The following is a 19,417-nucleotide window of genomic DNA, read 5'->3' as shown; positions in this document are numbered from 1 at the left end:
GCGACTCATTTGTGTAAAATGCCGGTTCGGCGATCCGGTAGCACTGCCTCTTAGTGTGACCACAGGCCACTTCGGCATTGCGGGTGGAAAAAGCGGCGGGCACATTGTGGATCGGATCCAAGCTGTTTTTGGTCGTCTCGAACTCAAAAAAAAAGAAACGTAAATCCAACGGTACTAAACGCGATTGTGGAAGGCGCCTCGTTCTTGTGATACCTCTGCCGTGAATCGATGTTCGGTTTGCCGAAAATAATAAGGTGGCAGGTGTAACGCTCGTTCCCCTCTCGCTCGCACAAACACACCTCCTGCCAGGAACGGAAAGTAACAACAAAAACAACTGGAAGAAGCGGCTAAGGTGGAAGCGAGATGGAGTTAGCAGGATGGATGCTAGTGTGGGAAAGGAGAGCGGAGAGAAGACAGAAAAATCAAATCCAAATCTAAAGATTCATCCCTTTTTTCTGTTGCCTCTCTTTCGTCGCCTCCTTTTTCCCGCTCTCCCCCATCAGCTGTGTCTCTGTGTTCTCTTTTCTCCACGGCTCTTTCGATTTTCATTTTTTTTTTTTATTGTTTGTTTCTGTGTCTTTTTCGTACGGTTGTTTGGCCAGCTAACGGTGTTCAGTAATAAATGTTATTGTTGTCAGCCCGTTGTGTTGTTGCAAAATATTGCGTGTTTCTCTCCGACCTCTCTCTCATCATCCTATCTCGCCCCGTCCCTGTCTGGCCTGCAGTTTATGCAGGCCTACAAAATCGTGATTTATTCTAGATCTCAGAAGTAATAATGAACGCAAATACACCGCCCAAATGGCGAATTTAAGTGTTGAAATGTGCTTATGAATAAAAACCATTACTAATTTCAAAGGCCACAAGTCATTAAGTTATTTCACTGCTGTTGGAATTATTTACAAAAGCCGTCATTAACATAGCAACGCATGTTATTGTTAGGAGTAAGCAAAAATAGATCATGGATTTTCGTAAGAGTAGGCTTGGCTATAAAAATGTTTTTTGTACTTAAAAGTAAATTTAAAATTGAAATGGTAATTTACTTATATAGTGCTTAGTTTCTTAGGTCGAGTGCAACTAGAATGTACCTTTGATATATTTCTTGTATAACTCTTTTTGGGTTATTGCAGGATATGCCTATACTTGAGTAAAGTGTTGTTTTAGGTTTGGTAAACTGTGCCAATTAGATTCGTCAATGCAAATGCCAACTAAAAATTGCTATGCAAAATCGCGATTTTTGCAATGCCCCGCATAAACTCGTGTCTGTGTGTTTGCCACGTTTCTTGTGTGTGTGTGTGAGTTGCCGCTCTTCTTTTTTTTCCTCCACGCAGCGACATCGCATCGAATTACCTTTGTTTTTGCTGGCAGTTCATGTCTGTGTTTTCTTTCCGGCATTTCGTTTTTATTTCGTGCTCCTTTTTTGGCGCATTAACGTATGAGTGTGTGTGCAAACAACCGAAAATAGCCAATAATAACAATAAGAATGCACTGCCATAGAGAGAAGAGAGCGGGAGGCGAAGAGAAAGGAAAAAAGAGAGTGAGAGAGGCGGCATGAAAGTTAAACAGCTGAGTGTTAAAAAAAAGAAAGTTCACGAAATAAACAAACAAATAATAGTACTCCTGTCGTAAAAGTACAAATTAATGAAAGGCAACAATTATTTCCCTATTATTATTTCCAAAGGCGCCCATAAATAATCTTTAACCTTTTCACCAAATCAGAGAACATAAACATAACTTAAATTAAAAAGTCCACCGCCAATGCCCGAGAAGACTACAGTGAAACAATAATACAAATAACCCAAAAGAATCAGTTAAATCGAATTGAAGCCAATAAACAATCGACCATGTATCGCATCAGTCCAATTGGACGCAAATCAAACTTCCACTCGCGCGAAAAATGTCTGATTGGACTCGTCCTGATAACGTTGTGCTTCCTCTGCTTCGCCGGCATCTTCCTCCTGCCGGACAACTTCGGCAGCGATCGTGTCCTGCGCGTCTACAAGCACTTCCGAAAGGCCGGACCGGAGATCTTCATCCCAGCGCCGCCCCTCGCCGCACACGCCCCCCATCGCAGCGAGGATCCGCATTTCATTGGCGATCGCCAGCGTTTGGAGCAAAAGATTCGCGCCGAATTGGGCGATATGCTCGATGAGCCACCGGCTGCGGGTGGAGGCGAACCCGGACAATTCCAGGCGCTCGCCCAACAGGCTCAGGCTCCAGCTCCCGTCGCCGCTCTGGCGGATCAGCCGCTGGATCAGGACGAGGGACACGCTGCCATTCCCGTTCTGGCCGCCCCAGTTCAGGGAGACAATGCCGCCAGCCAGGCCTCGTCGCATCCACAAAATTCCGCCCAGCCCAACCAGCAGCAACCACAACTGCCATTGGGAGGCGGTGGCAATGATCAGGCGCCGGACACACTGGACGCCACACTGGAGGAGCGACGTCAGAAGGTCAAAGAGGTAGGTGGTTCACACTTGATAGGTCGAAATACGACCGATGGCCGGTTTTCAGATCGATCCAATGCGTTTTGATATAAATAAAAACTACGGTACTGTACTTCAAATCAAAATGATTAGTACAAGTATATAGTATTTGGGATGTGGATATATTTGCAAATATCTTTTATTGATTGCAGTATCGTTAACCATTGTAATGCCTGGAGATTATATTGTTAATCGGGTCAGAAAATCTTATCTTAAAATGAACATGGGTAGCTTGAAAATACCTCTTTTTAAAAACAGAAGCAAATATTGAACTCTCCCGAGGTTATCGCTCCGTTTTTTTTTTTTATTATTTTTCGTCTCAGCTCGATTTCGCATGAGTTTTTTTTTTTACTGCATCGTCTTTTTTTTATGCTCTAATTTGGCATTTATTTATTTTATTTCTCGGGCTATGTGTAATTTGTTCTCCGTTTATTTTCATCTCTCAACTTGACAACGTGGGCAATTATCAGCATTCCGCTATTTATACATACATACATATTTCCTCCACAGCCAGTCCCAATTCCCCCCGTCCCGCGTTTCACGACTTCTGTGCTCCCCTTACTCAACTTCCGCGACAATCAGTTCCGACTAATTGTTTGTGGAGACGGGCGGTCCAATGCAACGAATGTGCCCCTGGTCTTTGCCAATTCGTCGAAGAAATCTTAAGAAAAGGGTTTATGCGCCACGCTGTTTGACGAACGTGTGTATATCGTTATCTTTATCTTTGTCACATTCCCATTTGAAGGATCATTGCTGCTATTATTAAAGGTTCCATCTAGTTTCATAGTTTCATCTTCGTAGGGAACCCATTTTCGCTGTGGACGTGTAGGATTTAGAAATTCCATAACCAATTCACAAGTCTCTGCGTGTCTAATTTTTTGTACTCCGTCCTCGCTTTTGTTTCTCTTTGATTCCACTGACCCAGAATCCGAAATCTCTGTTTCTGGCCCCTCGGGCGTTTAATAGAAAACAAAATTTAATAGAAAACCAACCGACTGACTGACTGACTGACTGACTCACTGACTAATCATTTAGATCAGCAGGCAGCGAAACTAACATATCCAGATCGTCGCGACAGCAGAAAATGCTGAATAATAAATACATATGTACATACATACATACATGTATAGCGAATCTAGAGTCTAGAATCTAGAATCCAGTATCAAGCTGATCAACGCCGCCTTCGCTTTTGTTTTCGCTTGATTATTATTTCTCGTTCTAATTTATAGCTCTCTGAACATGCGAAGAAGTCAGAGAAGCGAATTTGCGCTCGGTAACAAGGGGCAAATCAATTGAATTGAATTGAAATGAAATTTACGGAGAATAACACGCCAATCGTTGTGATAACTTAACCTATTTTCCCACTGCGGGTTTTTACTTTTGGCCATTCCGATGAATCTTTGCCATTTCCAGTTTTTAGTTTCGCTTTCAATTTAGCTACGATCGCAAACAAAATGGTATTCAAATAAAGATTTGAACCCTCTTCTCGATTTTACCTTTCATTTCATTTTGGTCTCTCGTTTTCGTTTCTTTCTTCTGAATACACTGAAAATTGCTAGTTACGATCAGAGATTATTGTAAAACAGCTGAGTAAATATATATGTGAAAAGTCAAAAACACTCTTAATATAGACACTGCAAATCATTGTCATTGTTAAGGTGTTAAACAATTGGCTTTAGGACACAAAACACTTTCATTGGATTGCTATATCAGTTAGTACAACCATTTGCAACAGTCGCCTCTCAAAAACTATAATTAAAAACGCATTCAATTTGAAATTAAGATTTATTCCCTTTACAGTTTTTTATTATTGTACTTACAATTTTACAGAGGTTTATTTCGCTGTTGTAATCAATTTGTTTAAGTGTCAACTTCAACTTCGTATAAATTGCAACTTGCGTGCTATTTTTCTCGCAATATAACTATCTAACTATTACAATTTAGTTATTTTTAAGTCTGGCGACAAACGGCCTTGGGTAGCAAACCCTCCCATAATTGTATATTAGCTCAACCCCTAAACTGTTAGAATTGAATCAATAAACCTGACGAGGACGGACATAACCTCACACTAAAGACATATGTATGGTTGGTTCTGTAATGGTATTACGAGCAGATGACATGCGACATGCAATGCAGCAATGGAGCATTGGGGCAATGGACAAAACCTGATGGAAATTGGAATTACTACTTAGTTACAGAGTACCTACCTACCACTCAGTGCACGGTTGACAGTTTTCGAACGGCACTCAACGAACCATTAAAACACACATTAAAAACCCATCATCAGCTGGACGGTAGTACAATCTGTTCACTGACCATATCCATATTGTCGATGGTATTATGCATTTATAATCGCAGCGCACAATTTTCAGGGCTAGTTGGGCATTAAATACTCGTTATAATTGCAATGGCTTTAGCACGCTTAATATTGGAGCAGACTTATTGAAAGAAGTTCAAAATTATTTGTATTAAGATTGAATATTCAACCATATTTTAGTATTTATGTGTAGAACATGAACTGCACGAACTATCCTTGACCAAAATAAGTGAGAAACACGATGCATAGATAGAAATTTCCAACATTTCTATTTCTATTCATGCCACCAGTTGCTATTCTTTGGGTCCGAAAAAAGGGGGCTGGGACCTTAGAACAATGTTGACCCATTTGGGTGAGGTCTCTTTTGTTAATTTAGTCATTGCGTACATATTTACTTTGAGTACAGCAGTGGCTCACAGTGGAGTTGACCTCGAATAAACTGGCCACTTTAGTTTATCTTGTTTCTGCGGTCCGAAAATACTCTTATCAAAGGATATTCGGTGAATAAGTAGACAGCGGAATCAGCAAAGCATTTTATCAACTGATTGCTTGAAAATTGAGTAATCTCTAAGTCGATAAACGAATATTAAAATCAAGTGCGAGTAATCTCAAAATTTTGGAATCAACTTTTTACATAAAATAGAAGAAAATAAACCGTATTTGTCGTAAACCAATTCCAATCATGGAATGTCATTCGTTGAATTCGTAACAAAATTCCCTATCCAACTGTATTCAAAATTTGAAATTCAAATTTTTTGCCCCTTTTTGTACCCTTTATCAAAAATGCAAAAATTTGGTAAAATTTTTATTTTTTGAAATCATAAAAGTAGTGATAGGGATAGTTTTCTATGCTTATTAGCAGCATAAAACAGTCGTCATTTTAGCGGTGATATCGTTTTTAGCCAAGTTATGGAGAAAACCCCATTTGTAAATATCCGAATTTTGGCAGTATTATTATTTTGTTTTTTTGGGTAAAAAATAATCAGTATTTTCTCAACAGCAATAAAAATAATTGCCCAAAAAGGGAATGTCATACCTCGTTGAATTCGTAGCAAAATTCCCTATCGACCTGTATTCAAAATTTAAAATTTAAAATTTTTGCCATTTTTCGCAAATTTTGATGATGTTACCCCTTATCGAAAATGCAAAAATTTGGTAAAATTTTTATTTTTTGAAATCATAAAAGTAGTGATAGGGATAGTTTTCTATGCTTATTAGCAGCATAAAACAGTCGTCATTTTAGCGGTGATATCGTTTTTAGCCAAGTTATGGAGAAAACCCCATTTGTAAATATCCGAATTTTGGCAGTATTATTATTTTGTTTTTTTGGGTAAAAAATAATCAGTATTTTCTCAACAGCAATAAAAATAATTGCCCAAAAAGGAATTGTCATACCTCGTTGAATTCGTAGCAAAATTCCCTATCGACCTGTATTCAAAATTTAAAATTTAAAATTTTTGCCATTTTTCGCAAATTTTGATGATGTTACCCCTTATCGAAAATGCAAAAATTTGGTAAAATTTTTATTTTTTGAAATCATAAAAGTAGTGATAGGGATAGTTATCTATGCTTATTAGCAGCATAAAACAGTCGTCATTTTAGCGGTGATATCGTTTTTAGCCAAGTTATGGAGAAAACCCCATTTGTAAATATCCGAATTTTGGCTGTATTATTATTTTGTTTTTTTGGGTAAAAAATAATCAGTATTTTCTCAATAGCAATACAAATAATTGACCAAAAAGGGAATGTCATACCTCGTTGAATTCGTAGCAAAATTCCCTATCGAACTGTATTTAAAATTTAAAATTCAAAATTTTTGCCATTTTTCGCAAATTTTGATGATTTTACCCCTTATCGAAAATGCGAAAATTTGTTAGAATTTTTATTTTTGGGAATCATAAAAATAGTGATGGGGATAGTTAGCTATGTTTATTGGCACTTCAAAGCAGTATTTATTTTAGTTGTGCCACCTTTTTTGGTTATGTTTATGTTTATGTTTAAAAGCTTATGAAGAAGAACTGGCCCACTGTTCCGTAGGTTTGAACTTTCTGTCTAGTTCGTACTCCTCCCCCATTTTCGGACTCCGCTTTCACCAAAAATCGTGCTGGGCATACAAACAAGTAGCGAAATGGAGAGAAGAATACAAAATATAATATCAGAATAGAGCAAATGTGTCAATAGCCAGGCCAACTTCCAACGGGCATTACGGGGCTTGCCACAATCGGTGGCATTATTCCGATGACAGAAAAAGAAGAGCGGCGGGGACAAAGTTATTTAGCGAGTCGGGGTGTTCGTGTGTTAGCATGCTGCCATTATCATGTTTATCGAGCGCAACAGTTGGTATATTTTGCTTTTTTTCTGTCGAACATACATTATTGTGTAGCACAAATTATTGTGGAAGCCGCTCCATGATTTAATCTATTCTCTGGGGCATTGCGAAATTAAGCCTTATCTATTAGACATTTTTTATAACCATACTGGGATTTATGTATTAACAAAAAAACAAAGAATGTTTCAAATTGGTTTCGGAGACTTTGTGCTTTCATAACGAAAATTCTGTTGGTAATTTCAAAACACATGTTGCTCTTCCAGAGTGTTTAAAAATAGCCAAAAATGTAGAATTTGAAATTACTTTGTAGAGATTTAAAACAAAAAAAAAAATGGTGACAGCAAGGCATGTCAAAATAAACATTTTCGACTAAGTGAACAGATTGCGGGTGATATCAACTATTTAGTTCTCAATTTTCACTTCGTATTATTGCGTAAACTTGCAATTTCCCCAGCTAAATCAGCAATCCAATCCACTTTCAGTTAATCGCATGTATGCCGTAATAATTAGACCCCACTTATAAGGTAGTTCAACTGTGTGAAAATAAATAAAATTATCCCACGAATCACAAGTTTACGCAAGGCAATAAAGCGACAGGTTTTTCAACTCTTCCAAAGACGAGCGCCAACATATGAAAATACAACTTGCTAAAGCTTTTTATAAGTGCAGATCTTTGAAAAGTAAGCATGCTAAACATTCTGAAAGTTCGTATCGAAGAACCCAAGCTGACCTTTTCCATTTTCCAGCAATTGTGAGTTGCCAGCAAGTAAAGTGTTACTCATTTTAGTTCTGGAGAACCTTTCTCCAACATCCATCGATGTCGACTGAACTTAAAGGGGAAGAAATGTTTTTGTTTCGTCGTGTTTCCATTGCCATTTCGTTCCGCTGCAGCTGTTGCTAAGCTCGGCGAAAGCTTATTCGCATTCCAAAAGCTTTTCGAGCTTACACGCGATTTTTTGGCGCCAAAATATATTGATAAACGGGATTGGTCGTTTAATTGAGGAAGTGTGTTCTGCAAAAGTCGCTTGATATTTAAGTAGTTTTTGCACACTTAAAGGATATAAGGTTTCTATGAAATATTGCAACGTAAACCTAGTTGCATAATAGGTAATGTGTCAACGATGATAGTATAATTAAGTATAAGAATTACCATTTCCTTGGAATACTGTCCCTGCTGTAGAGTAACCCGAATTCTTCAGGCTCCATATTTCCCCTGTTTCCTTCGACAGCCCTCGACTTTTCGATTTCTGCTCGTCTCTTCACTCGAGCCAGTCCGAATTCAACCGATTCGCCCTCGGCTGGCCGTTCGGGCTTCGGTTTCTGTGGGAATTACGGGATGAAGGAGTGTGTCTGGGGTGCCAAGGGGGTACTATAAGCCATACTGTCTGGCTGCTCTGCAGCTGATATACTTTAGCCACCGTCGCCGCTGCTGCTGCTGCTGCTGCTGCTCTTGCTGCTTTTACGCTGCCCTGTGGACTTGGGCTTCTTGTGGCGCCGTTCGGTTGCGGTGCGTTTAATGTCTCGCCTGCGCTGGAAGCGTCAACTCCTTTTTTGGACGCGCCACGCGTCGTATGCGCAATACGTATCACGTATACGCCACCGTATCGCCACGGACTATTTACGTTCCCAGCCATTTGTTTGTCGGCATCGACGGGCCTACGACAACCCGCGTATTCGCTTGTTCGTTGGCTTGTGTGCGTCGGTGTGCGTGCGCTGTTTTTGGCCGTTCGTGTTTGTGTTCAAGGCTACACCTGCTGCAGGTGACTGCAGATGCAGCTGCAGCATCCGTTGGCTACTTTACTGCCAGCCGATACGTGGGGACAGTGGTCGCTCGCTAACTTTGCACGCGAAATGCATTAGTCCAAGTAATAGTTAAGAAGTTTGCCTAAAGAATACACCTTCATTATTTTGGTGATGGCAAAACCCCTGTGACTTCTAAAATATCTAAATATATAAAGCATATTTTGTTATATTGGTTCAAAAGAATACCCACCATCAAACCAAACTCCGAAACCTTGTTCTAACAAAAAAATCCCATCAAAATGCGCGTTGTAAACTGCAGTTAAAGTCGTAAGAAATATTAAATAATTAGCGAGCGGCTACTGTACTTACACACTCATAAATAAAGTTGCTCTTGCTGTTGTTGTAGTTGTTGCAGTGGCCCAAAGGGGAAGAAGGCGAACTTATTGTTTGCTTGGCCATTAATTGTGGCCAGCGCTGGCGAAGCGGAAACGGAAGTGCAATGTGCTGATGACACCATAGCTTCATTTTATTTTCGGTTACCCGTTCTTTATTTGTGTGTGATTACATCGGAAAAATGAAAAAAAAATTGGTCAAAGGATTATCCAGGAAATTATAGACAGAACAATAAAATATCATTTACTGGGTCGTAATGATATCATTATCAGCCTGCGATTTCTGGTTAATAATTTATTCGCAAAATTGCCCAATGAAAAAATGCTTAAATGCATGCAGTTATTCCATTTTATGGAAGTATTTAAAATTGCAATGAAAAATACAGAAATGTACCTAAGTGGTTGTGTTAAATATTGAACGAAAATATTTTTAGCAAATATTCCTTGTTATTCATTTGAGCAAAAAAAAAATATATATATATAGCTTCGCCTAGAAACACTTTCTAGAAATTATGAATTTTAATCAAGCGAAATTCCATTTAAAATTCTGTGACACTGGAAACGTGTACAGCGAATTTCTGCCCCTTGGGTTATAAGAAAAACAGCAGGAAGAAATAAGTGTTATATATGGGAAATGGGGACTAGCTCTCAGCAGGGTCTAGAATAAAATATACATATAAATAAGAGCTAAAACTAAATCCAAAAATTCGCGCAGCAGGCAAGAAAAATTCTTCACACGCGCGAAAATATCGCAGCAGCAGTAAATGCAAAAAGAAAAAAAAAATACAAAAAATGAAAAGGAAAAGGAAAAGAAAGAGAAGGGGTTTCTGGGTAACCGAGATAGCTATAGAAAATGTACAAAAATAAAAACACGTTGAAATATTTCACATAAAAATCTCGGTCCTAGCCAAACTCTGCATGGGTTTTTGCTTTCTTGTTTTGTGTATGTGTGTGTGGCCACAAGGGGTTACATTTGACTACACACACTCCCGTTTACACTCTCACACACACACATAGGACTGACACCTACATGCACTGCTCACAAACATACTCACACACACACACAAGCGGCTTTCACGCATTGAAAGTAACGCATAATGCGTCATTTTTCACTTGAGCAACATAATAACTTGGCGAAAGACAGCGAAAAAGATGGTGGAATATGTTGGCTGAAATAGCGGTCGCCACTGTTTCACAGTAAAAGCCATTTAATGTGGTTCTAGCTGTTTGCTTTTGTCCATGAAATGAAAGAAGTCCAATTAACAGCATGGCCTTCCCTAAGAACTTTGATACTCACACTGATTACGGTTACCCATCAAGATCAGGCTATTATTTAAACATAAGTTTTCGAAATACTCTGGATCTCCAGTGATTTTTCGGCAATTTCCTGTGAAATCCTGCCCTGCAGAGTAATATACAAATTTTCCGCTAGAGGGCGTTTGCTGAGAAGCAGGGATAATTTGTTTTTCCTGCAAAAGGAAGGCTCACACCACCCCAACACACCTCCCAACGAAAATGCATAGGCATTGCATTTGGGGCTAGTGACAAAGGGCATATCATGTTCTTAGCCAACCAGCCACGCCTCCTTTGGGCCCAGAAGTGTGTTTGTTTACAGGCAACTCGAGTGCACTTAAGCGGTGATACGAGCGGCAAGAGCGTTGCAAATGGAGAAAAATGGGGGTTACTGCAAAAAAAAAAAAAAAAAAAAAAAAAAAAAAAAAAAAAAAAAAAAAAACATGGAGAAAAAGTGGAGAGGATTGCTGAGCTGAGACCCAGACAATCCACTTGATGCTGGCATATGTGTGTGTAAGATAAGAAGGGGAAAGCCAGGCCAGCAAGGAGCCACAAACTTTGAGGCAGAGATAACGCGGAATTCGAAGAATTTTCCATTCTCATGCTGCCTCTGCTGTCGGTGAATCATAAGCTGTCCTATTCCATTGACCTGCCTTAACTATTTTCCCACATTTTCCCGACATTTTCCACGTCCACCTACCCATTTATTTATGCATCCACTCACTTTGCCACGACTGATTTGATGACAGGGCAAATTTACATTTACTACTTGTCGTTGTTTTAAGAAGGTGGAAGGAATATAATCAAATAAAAATATATTTATATTAGGAATAGCGTGGTATTGTGCTAAGGGAAAACAAGATAATATTGTTATTTTAAATATAAATAAGCAATGACAAACTTCTTATTTTAATAGCACAAACCACTCACTCAGTTTCGGTCTATAACCATTATGATTCCAAAATCAGAATATATTGTTGCATACTTTTTGACACCTGTATATAGAAGCAGCATTAAGAGCAAATTAGAAATATGATGTATAATCACTAGAATGTATACTAAATTAAATGCATAACACAATTAAAACTGCAGCCCAATTGAAATAGGTAAATCTAATAAATGCTAATATAATCAAATCAGATTAATAATTTAAATAAAAATCATGAACTGTTGTGAATAATAAGTGGGATTCAACGAGGAAAGAAGAAGAATCGCTGCTTTTTAAATGCTTTTCCCGAAGTTTTTCTTATTGCTGCGCCACATTTTATGTTTTTTGTGCACGCTTTCCTCGTCCGGAACTTCTTTGCGCCTCCGTCTATTTCCCTTAGTTGATTAATAATTCGTTGGGCTTTCCACGCCTTTTCTTCTGTCCAGCCATAATTCTTGTGGCGCCGCCTGTTGGATAAAAACGAAACAAACACGAACACAACAACAATGCAAGGAGTAAAGCAACCAACAAACAAACAAAAAACAACATACAATTTATTGGTCATTCAAAAAGTAGGAGGTACCTTTATACCCTTTTTTTTTTTTTTGTTGTACCTGTACTTTTGCGGTGGATTTTATGTATTTTTGTGTTGCTCTTTTTCGTTTTTTTTTCTTTTTATATCTTTTTTATTCCTGACAAACTTTTTCTGCCTTGCCATGCATTTTATTTGTGCCTGTTTGATGTTGTTGCTATAACTGCATTTGAAGGCAAATTGTAAAAATCATTTGCTGACTTTTTGCCGCCAAAGTTTTTGCCTCCCCCCCCCCCCACTCCACTTTGCCCCGCTCGTGTTGCAATTTAATTGCAAAGTCTAGTTTTATTTCGTTTCGTTTTTGGGGAAAATTGTCCTTTTGCCGCCAGTCAACTGAATTGATGCCTATTTTCTGTGGGAAAACTCTATCCCTGGTCAGCAGCATAACACACACACACACAGATGTGTTCAACCTAATAGCTGTATCTGTTTGTTGGTTAGACTATAGACTGCATTAAGTTAGAATAGTGTACTTTAACCAACTGGATATGCTAAGGTCACAACCTAGTACAGTTTGTAAGGATGCTCAATTCGTAGGGAAATGGATTCATATAAGGATATTTATGAGTAGGTAAACTGCCATTGTTTTGGGCTCTGGCATCGTTATATAGGAGGTTTATCTCCACTGCTAGATGGCTTCTGCCAAAGTCAGATGTGGCCAACACAGACAATCCATTTTGTCAGCCAACAATTGAAGCGGAATGCGGTTTTTCTTTCCTTGTGGGTTGGATTCCTCTTCTGTTTTTTTTTGTTTTTTTCTTGTTTTCTCTGGTTGGAGAGGGTGCAATTTTAAGGGCTGAGGGTGGCAAAATTGGAATGGACAGCCGAAAAAGCAATTAAGCGAAAAGGTTGCAAAGGGAAGAGCATACAATTCATACAAATTACCACAAAGAAAGTGCAACAGAGATCAGAAGAGCTATGTGATCGTCTATACAAACTATAAAATAAAATTAAAGAATATGACAAAAAAATGCATATTTATAAAACTATATATATTATATATATTCTTGGCGCTATACATTTTTCGAATATGAAAATAAGTCAAGGGTGACATAAGTCCTCTCGATATCCCAAACATTTTCCGTATGCAACTCAACGTGCGAGAAATTGTAACATGGGGAGGCGCATAAAAGTATGCTAAATTATTTCTTCGCCAGGACAACATATATGTCAAACCGCCTGACGCAGCACAGCACCTGAATAAAAGGACTGTGGAGCAGGTGGGACTTGCTAACGGGTATCCTGCTGAACGGGCTCCTCTTTATGGAGGGTAAAACGGGGCACTAAACATGTCCTGGCAACCTGCCATCTCCCTTTATTGCTCAGCCCCATTCCCTCGACGAAAGGACTTGGGAATCGCATTCTGCATCTGCCGATCCTTCGACTGTCAACAGTTGGCACTGACTAATTAAATCTGGCATCGATTTCTCTCAAAAGTTTTTCATGCTCTTGCAATGGTAGTGTGCATTTTTATTCTAGAACAAAGACTACACTTCGAATGGTTTTTATTTGCAATTCGTACAAAACACAAATCATAAATAAATCAGTCGTAGGTTTGATTGTAAAAAACTATGCCATTGGTTGATTAAGCTCCCCATGCATTTATCCTTTTTTTTTTTTGGAAAATGCATAGTTCAAGCTAAAATTAAAATGTGGTGTTTAGTTTTTCCATCTGGGTGTCTTTCGTTTTGCGTTGTCAAATGCACAAAACACGACACAAAGGACACTCGCACACATTGGCTGGTGTATAGTGGGTTTGCTTTCGTTCAGTTCAGTTTACATTCTGGTCCTCACTGCTCCTGTTATTGTTATCCTTGTGGTGCAGTTTTAATAATTCAAAGTGCCTGCAATAGACGGGCTGCTTACTGCTCATTGCCTGTCCGTCCTTGTCCTTTTGTTTGGCTTCGAAAGTCGCACTGCACACGCAGTAAAAGGACGATGGACGATGGACATTCGTGGCCCAGCAGGGCACATTACGTATACGCCCCCCTATCCTATCCTTCTCCTCCGGCTGGCAAATAAAAGCAGCCAGCAAGGTACGCACCAAGGCGTTGACCAGGCGATGGAGTCCTTTCGTTTGTCCTGCCAACGTTACGATCCGCATTTCAAGTGAATGTTCAACACTCAAAATGGTTGAAAGTCAATTGCTCAAAGCAAATAAATTTTAAGCACATAAAGTCGAAGAAGCTACGTGAAGAATGTCACGAACTTGATTGGAAAATATATTTCCGATATGTGCCAGTCCTTGTATTAATTCTATTGAAACTATATACGTTTTAAAGAATATCATAGTACAGCTGATACATTATAAAATTAAAACCACTAATGCTGTGAAAAGATGCATTCATATGTTTACAATGGCACTACATAAAGTAGTAAATAAAAATACCCAAATCTTGAAGGATATAACCCTTCAATCTCGGGCGCATAATTATAGCCAAAGTGAGGTGACTAAAAGGGTTAAAAGGGGGCAACTGTGCTGGGCAAATAGTTCCACTAATTAGAGACAGGTTGCAAGGACACGCGGATGCAGATGATGTCGCAGTTTGTTTGTTGATTTAGCCGAAGGCGGCCCAACAACTCAGTGGGGATCGGGGGGATAAGGCGGGTTACATGTTACGGGTCACGGGATTGCAGAATGCAGAATGAGAATTTGTATTTTCCTTTCGTGTTTTTCCTTTTCTTTTTTTTCGGATTTTTTTTTTTTAGCTGGTACCGAGAAGTTAACTCGATTTGTGCGGAATTTGACAGGCCGAAAAAGGAACCAAGCGAGGCTCCGCAACTTCAACTTGGTTTGTCCAAGGCCACACGGGCAGCAGTGTGAAGGAGCCTTGGGATTGGATTTGGGATTTGAATGCAGCCAAAGGAAAACATCTGCCCAGCCTGCGGGGCTAAAATGCACGGAAACAAAGCAGTAGTAGCAGTAGCAGGCGGAAAGGCAATGGGAAAACGAATCCCTCCTCAAAAATGACCGAAAAAGTAAAAAAAAAAATATATATATATATTTAGAGCAAAGCGAATGCAAATGACAAAATAATGCGTTCTCAGGCAGGAAAAATGTTTTGGTGGCCAAATGGCAAACGAAACACGAACTACAATGCTGCTGACCAGGCTCTAAGTCCAATTTTTGGTGGCTTTAATAGTGAAATACGACTGAAACAAGTCACGCGGAATATTGATTGGAATTCAGAGGTTTTAAGCAGCAAATTTTAGATTTTTTGGTAGATATATACATTGGTACATGTAAAGAACCGTCATTGTATGGTATTAGTTATTAGTTTTAAAGGAATTAAATCAATTATACGCACCGTTGCACCATCATTTTTTGCCGCCTTTCGACCATTTTACGTACGCAACATCAAGTTTATATTAACTAGTTAGAAGGAAAAACATTGCCATTTGGAAAGTGAGCTATCGTGCACCAAGTTAAAATGCATGGATATTAAGTATACGCACCATAGTACCAACTATTTTATGCCGCCTTTCGGCCATTACGCTGCGAATAAATTGCAATTTACTTGCGTAAATTTAATAAAGTTTTCGCCCCTCAATTTTCCGCTCTTCCCGATTTTAAACGTGCTGCTGCTACTGCACCACGTTCCCAGTGCAACTTGTTGTAATGCAATCTGTTTGCCGTTCGCCTTGAGCCGCAATTTTATGAAAAGCTGTTGAAAATAATTAAGATGAAATGCCAAAGATTGCTGCACATCGTTCAGTTCTTATATATATATATATATCTTCAGATGCAGCTGCTTGCTTCTTGGTTTCTTGTGTGTGTGTGAGTGTGGTTTTTTCTTCTTCTTCATTCGTGATGGATCTTGTTATTATGCAATTTACCATGTATCTATGGTTGGGGTGTTTTCTTAGAAATTGCACTTTCTTGTTGTAGCCAATCGCATATCAATTCATACCAATTCTCACTTCCTATTTAATTCTGTGGCTTAGAAAATCCAAGGCTTCCCCTTTTCCTAATCACACGCAGAGCGATTTGTCACGAATTACAACTAATTGAAATGCCTCAGCATGTTAATTGAAAATGTAATCCATTAATGCCCGAAAATGCCTTCAGTTTCTCCCCCTTCATTTTCGACAGCGAGAAAAAGTGTGTTGAGAGCCCTTTTCTTTGGGATTAATTAAGCGACAAAAGACGCAGCTTCATTAATTGAAATAAATAGCGAAAGAAGCACTGAGGAGCTGCTGTTTTTTTGTTGAACGAAACAAAAGAAAAAGAATTAAGCAGCCAAAGACGAGGAGAAGTGAAATAAATTCGTCTAGGCAACAGGCGTTAATATGCAATTAAATGAAATTTCTTCCAACTTTCTATGTATGCTCTATTCATACGTGACTGCGAGTGTGGGTGTGTGTATGTGGGTGTGTGTGTGCGTGTGTGCGTGTGTGCGTGCGTGTCGGCTCAATTAAATCCGCAAAGTGTCCCCTTTTCCCCACTGAACACAAGACGCGTGTGCAGATCCCATGAAATGAATGCTTAAATCCTCGGCCAAAAAAAGAAAAAAATAAAGAAATACCCCACAAAGCCAGAAAAGCAAAGAAACCAGCTGAAATATTTCAGGCGAGGACAAATACCCTCTTTTTTTTTAAGTAAATTATGATAAAATCTTTGGGGAAAATAAATATTATAAAAATATTATTAAGAAATTCTCAAGATTTTTTTTTGATTTTTTTTTTCGCTTTGCATTTGCTACGCTCATTTCGTTGGTAGAGCATTTGAATTCCGAAAAAGTTGCGCATTACTGTCAAATATCCCTTTGTCTCTAAAGCCTTCTGGGAATAGCAGGGTATTACGTTGGCATTATGACCCACCTGGATGCCTAGAAAGTGAGAGACAAGATATTGTCAAGGTTGAATAGCTCAGGAAATATGTAGGAACGTTGGTGAAAGGAAAAAAAAGTGAAAGGAGTGGCGAACATTCCATTAACATTTTGCCAACTGCGAATTATGAGTTAATAAAATCGATAGATCATAAAGATGTAATTGAGAACACAATTAACTTTATACTTTGATATAAATGTATCTAAAGGAAATCCGCAATTTAATTGATTTCATTACCAATAAATTCAAAACGCTTAAAGTGTGTCACACGACCAAAAAGCTTTTGTAAATTCAATTTGCTGCGATCACTGGACGAAAATAATTGATTTTATTGCCTTTTGCCACGCCTCGAAAGCAACAGCAACCGCAACTGCATCAGAACATTAAAATGTTAACGAGCTACACTTTTTTTTGTTGTGCATTTGTGTATTTTTGGAAAAGCAAACAGCACGCCAGGTCGAAAATAAACAACATGCTAATAAAAACCGATTGCAATAAAATAAATCACAAACCCAATTTCCAAGGTTCATAAAAATAAATACAAAACTGATATCGCTTAAAGCGTTTTAGTAAAAAAAAAAACAGCAAAAAGGTGGACATGTGTACTTTAATTGGAAATAAAACAAATATTTATATAAACAATTCTTAAAAAGAAAGAAGATGCTATAAAAATACAAAAAGTATAGAAATAACAACTAAACAAATGGGAAGAACATTTTCAATAAATCTACAAATGAATAAACAAAAAATTTACAGCAAATACAACGAAAGCACAAGACAAAAAAATTACTAGAAAAGCAAAAACGCCAATATCCAGATACAGTTCACTTAATTCACTTAAAATTAAACAAATTGAATTAGTTAATGAAAAATATTTAACAATACATATGGAAATGGAAAACTGCTTGCGACAGCTGCGCAGCTGCGACGGCGTTAGCTAAAACTGCTTCAAGCTCTCCAGGTGAACGAGTAAGCAGTTCAGAGAGCTAAACAGTTAGAGAGCTTAACAGTTAGAGAGCCAGAGAGTCAGAGGAACTTTGCTAAGGAGAGAGGGAATGCAGCACAGCACTGCATTCGCATTTCAGCTGCTGAAGCGAGCAGTTCGAAATGCGCACTGAAAGGCGCGACGATCGCTAAACTAACGAAAGGCAAATGAAAATAAAGTAAAGAAAACACGTAACCAATATTTAGTGTGGCGCTCTCGCGAGTTGGCAACAGCCCAAAAACCAGATTACGAATATTTGTTGAAAATCTCGTGAGTTGGACACAAACAAATATTAAAAAAAATCGCTTTTGAATATTTAATAAATTCCCACTAATTGCTAAATAAAATAAAAGAAAACTCTACGATAAAAGAATTAAACTACATAATATGGCAGAACAATAAAAAGAAAACAGTAAATGGACTGAAATGAATATAGTGATACAAACAAAACAAATCAATAATAAATCAAGAATACATAACATTATAATACATTTCTTAAATCATTCAAACGAAGACTATCTAAATCTAATGGGAATATTAATTGCCATGCACAACAAATGATTAAAATCCTACACTTCGCTTAACTCACTGGGCGACTGATTTCCATCGCCTGCATGCGTTTCTGGCCGTAATCCCCTCCACGAAGGTGACCATGTGCAGCCGGAAATGCTTCCGCATGCCCACCCTGGTCATCTGCGGCGTCGTACTGACCATTATCCTGGTCTGCATCACGGGCATCACGCTGACGAACAGCATCAACATATCGAACATCGTGAAGCTGCGCGAGAAGGTGGCCAGCGATTCGGCGGCGGCCAATGGGGGTCACCAGGCGGCCCAGACGCGGGCGGCTCTCGTCGAGCAGCAGTACTCCACGCTGCAGCAGCATCATCTCTCCCGCAGCGATCTCAACTATATTCAGGCGGCGACGCACCCGAAGAATCTGCAGCGCCAACTGCAGCAGCAGCAACAGCAGCAGTTGCAACAGCAGCAACCGAATAAGATTGTCATCGAAATCGGTCTGAGCAATGACAGCGGACCAAGCAGTGCGCCAGCAAGCAGTGCAATTGGTTCAAGCAGCACAGGGCCGCGAATTCTTCAGGCGGCCGAGGCTTTGATGGAGGGCAATGTGGACTCGATTTCATTGCCAGCAGCAGCGCCGCTAACAGCGGCTACTACAACTTCAGCTAAAAGCTTAGAAAGCAGCCAAGGGAGCAGTACGCCGCATGCAGATGCAGATATTACAATGGGCATCGCCGATCACAATCCAGGGGGCATTCAGTTCGAGCGACGCGCCCACGTTAAACAGGTATACACTGGGCGAAAATACGTTCGCTGGAAAGAGCCGGCGCTTGAATTAGAAATGTAGACAATTTTCGAAATTACTCAGATATGCATCTGCGGGGGGCATCTTCTCAAGAATTCTCATTGATGCAATTCGAAAGTTCGGACTTTGAATGAGTAAAGTAATTCAAGTTGAATATATCTACATTTGTAAAATATTGACAATTGATGTAATGGATTTATATTT

At 39.0% G+C, this 19,417-nt stretch overlaps 1 protein-coding gene across 5 annotated transcripts in view; it reads left to right on the top strand.

Moving 5' to 3' along the window:
• Window positions 1-76: 76 nt before the first annotated feature.
• The window catches only part of LOC117148557 (mannosyl-oligosaccharide alpha-1,2-mannosidase IA), a 50,652-nt gene continuing 31,311 nt past the window's right edge, over window positions 77-19,417 (top strand). Inside the window, exons 1-2 of one of the 5 annotated variants that reach the window (XM_033315998.1) lie at window positions 77-254; window positions 1,717-2,456. In XM_033315998.1, the coding sequence (XP_033171889.1) occupies window positions 1,842-2,456 (615 nt within the window). In that variant the 5' untranslated portion in view covers window positions 77-254; window positions 1,717-1,841. Of the gene's footprint in view, window positions 353-1,716; window positions 2,457-19,417 lie in introns of all 5 variants that reach the window. The other 4 variants (XM_033315997.1, XM_033315996.1, XM_033315995.1 and 1 more) reach the window with 4 other exon arrangements.

The sequence above is a fragment of the Drosophila mauritiana genome, chromosome X (assembly GCF_004382145.1).
Source record: "Drosophila mauritiana strain mau12 chromosome X, ASM438214v1, whole genome shotgun sequence".
Lineage (NCBI taxonomy): Eukaryota > Metazoa > Arthropoda > Insecta > Diptera > Drosophilidae > Drosophila > Drosophila mauritiana.
The sequence above is the reverse complement of the archived record's forward strand: the minus strand, read 5'-3'. Positions and strand labels throughout refer to the sequence as shown.